General features: G+C 52.5%; 1 protein-coding gene across 1 annotated transcript in view; it reads right to left on the bottom strand.

Moving 5' to 3' along the window:
• Laptm4b (lysosomal protein transmembrane 4 beta) overlaps nucleotides 1-431 on the bottom strand; it is an 86,307-nt gene extending 85,876 nt beyond the window's left edge. The window contains exon 1 of the mRNA XM_004640058.2: nucleotides 102-431. Within this exon, the coding sequence (XP_004640115.1) occupies nucleotides 102-200 (99 nt within the window). The 5' untranslated portion in view covers nucleotides 201-431. The remainder of the gene's footprint in view (nucleotides 1-101) is intronic.
• Nucleotides 432-2,528: the final 2,097 nt, after the last annotated feature.

Here is a 2,528-nt window from a genome sequence, read left to right as displayed (position 1 = left end):
CCCCCGCCCCGCTGGGGGCGCCGCGCACGAAGTCTCGGGGCGCGCGCCGTCGGGCGGGGGAGGGGCGGGAGCGGGCGTCCGACCGCCGCAGGTGCGCTCACCAGGTACCACACGCCGAGCAGGATGGTGCCGGTGCGCACATGGCAGCACAGGCAGCAACTGTTGGAGTAGAACCGCGTCCAAGGCGCTACCATCTTCATCGCTCCGGCCCCGGCGCCCGCGCGCGTCCAAGTTTGCGAGTGTAACTGCCACGCCGCCCCGAGTCCCGAGCTACCGCCGCCGGCTCTCCGGACTGCCCTCCCGGCTGCTTCGCTGTTCCGGCTCCCGGGATGCTCGCCTACGGCAGGACCCGCGCGGCACCGAAGCTCTGGACCACTACGAACCAGACCTGGCGCTCCCCAACTGACTACTGCGGCGACGGCGCAGCGAGAGGCGGGGCCAGCACGGCGAGGGGCGGGGCGATCTTGGTCACGTGACCCGTATGGGGCGGGTGAAGTCACTGCAGGGCCCAACGGCTCTGGCCTCCGAGAGCGCAGGGAGAGAATAAATAAATACATCATCCCCGCTCCCGGCCAGCGCCTGCCGTGGAGTTCCGGGCCTTCCCGCTCTTCGCTAGTCAGGGTTCCGGGTCCATTCCCAATCTAGTCTGTTTCATCCCCTCCCCCTCGTTCTCTATCTTGTAGGTAATTCCCAGGAGCTGTGCTGTCCCTGTGAATATCGAGCAAAGTGGAGGAAGCAAGCCTGCATATGATTCCTGTTCACCGCAGTACTTTGAACCGCTGCCTAGCCCGCTGCGAGCAGCCGGTCTCTGCTTCCCAGCTCAATGACTGGTAATAATTTTTTCCCAGAAAAGAAGATGTGCGAAGGGCATCCTCGCGGTGCTTGGGTAGCGGTTTTAATCGTGACTGCAGCTGTGGGGAAACACTTATCGAGCCCGCGGCTGCCACGAGGTATCTGCACGACACAACATGGAACTGATAGGACCAGGGCTTGGAGCGGGCCTTCCCCGCAGCTGGTGTTTGTCTCCACTGCCGTCCTCCAGGGTTGGCCTCGGACCACCGGGAAAGCCAAAAATCCCAGAAGGCTTCGATTTCTTAGCACTTGTGGAAGCTTGATTGCAGATACCGAGCATGACAAAGACAGATTCGATTTAAATTTTTCCGGGTTATTTCAGTTTCTTTTGTGTAAGGATTAACTTGATAATCATGACAATTGAAAGTTGCCTGCGGGAAATTTGGCTGTTACCTTCCAGATCCTGAGTTGTTGGGAAGCCAGGTAAACAGCATAGTTTCAGTTTGGCCTGGTGGACCTTATCATAAGTGACTCCGCTTTTACTTGAGTTTTGTTCCTCCCCTTTTTTATTAGTATATATTTGTGATACACAATCATATCATGGGGAATCGGTGCATCTTGATCCCACTTTATCGATTTAAGTCTCCAAAGGGCAGGTTAGAGAGGAAGAAGCGTAATGTTAGATAAAGCTAAAGCCTGGCCTGGGTTCTTCTTTTACAAGGCGGTCCAGCAGCCATATATTCAGTACATAGCTTAAACCAGGCGATGAAGAGGCAGAGCCAGCCCCGGACATACGGCACAGCAGAAAGTAGTGAGTAACACTGTTCAGAGAGTTAATCGGAAACATCAAACAGGAAAGCTTGGCTTTTGTTTCCCTTAACATTGGAGATAATTTTCTCTGTGGGACCTTGCATTTAGTATGGGCTGCAGGGTTGGCTCAGTGATTGAGTTTTTCTGCCTAGCACATGGCAGGATTCAATCTCCAGACGAGGAGAGAGATTAATATTTAATTATGCCACAGCCATTTCTAGTGTGGGAATATGGGCTCAGAATGAGGACCACAGCCTTGAAAAGGGCTTTTGTGATTCGCACTCCCAGAAACTTCCCGTAGCTACCTCTCTTTTTCTTCCCCACCACAACTTCAGATTTCTAGGGTGATGAGTCATCGGTACTATGGCATTTGGTATTTCAGAAAATTTAGCATACAAGATCTGAAGTCATGGTATTGTAGAACACAGAGGGGGCCGGGAAGATGGCTCAGTAGAATAAATGCTTCCCTGGCAAACGCAAGGGCCTGAGTTCAATCCTTGATTCCGCAGAAAAACAACAACAACAACAAAAAAAAAAACTGAGGTGAAAATATCCTAGGCAGTCAGACAGGGCTGGGCCCTGGAGGAAGTCAGAGCAGGACAAAGAAATACATCCAGATTGCATCTGAGGAAGATTAAAAACACAATGGCTAAGGGATAAAGAGAAGTTTGAGATTATTGTTATCACCCTTTTCAGATTTCCCATTATCTCATTAAGGGTGGGCCATCCACTCCACCCACTATAGGAAAGGCAAGACTATAGGCCGGAACTGTGGGCAACAAAGGCAAGGAGGGTGAGGAGGCACCACAATCCCCAACTTGAAATTATATGAGGGGGGTCCGGGGAAATGGCTCAGTGGAATAAGTGCTTCCCTGGCAAGTGCAAGGGCCTGAGTTCAATCCCTGGTTCCACCAAAAAAAAAAAAA

Source organism: Octodon degus, unplaced genomic scaffold (genome assembly GCF_000260255.1).
Source record: "Octodon degus isolate 3935 unplaced genomic scaffold, OctDeg1.0 scaffold00118, whole genome shotgun sequence".
Classification (NCBI taxonomy): Eukaryota; Metazoa; Chordata; class Mammalia; order Rodentia; family Octodontidae; genus Octodon; species Octodon degus.
The sequence above is the reverse complement of the archived record's forward strand: the minus strand, read 5'-3'. Positions and strand labels throughout refer to the sequence as shown.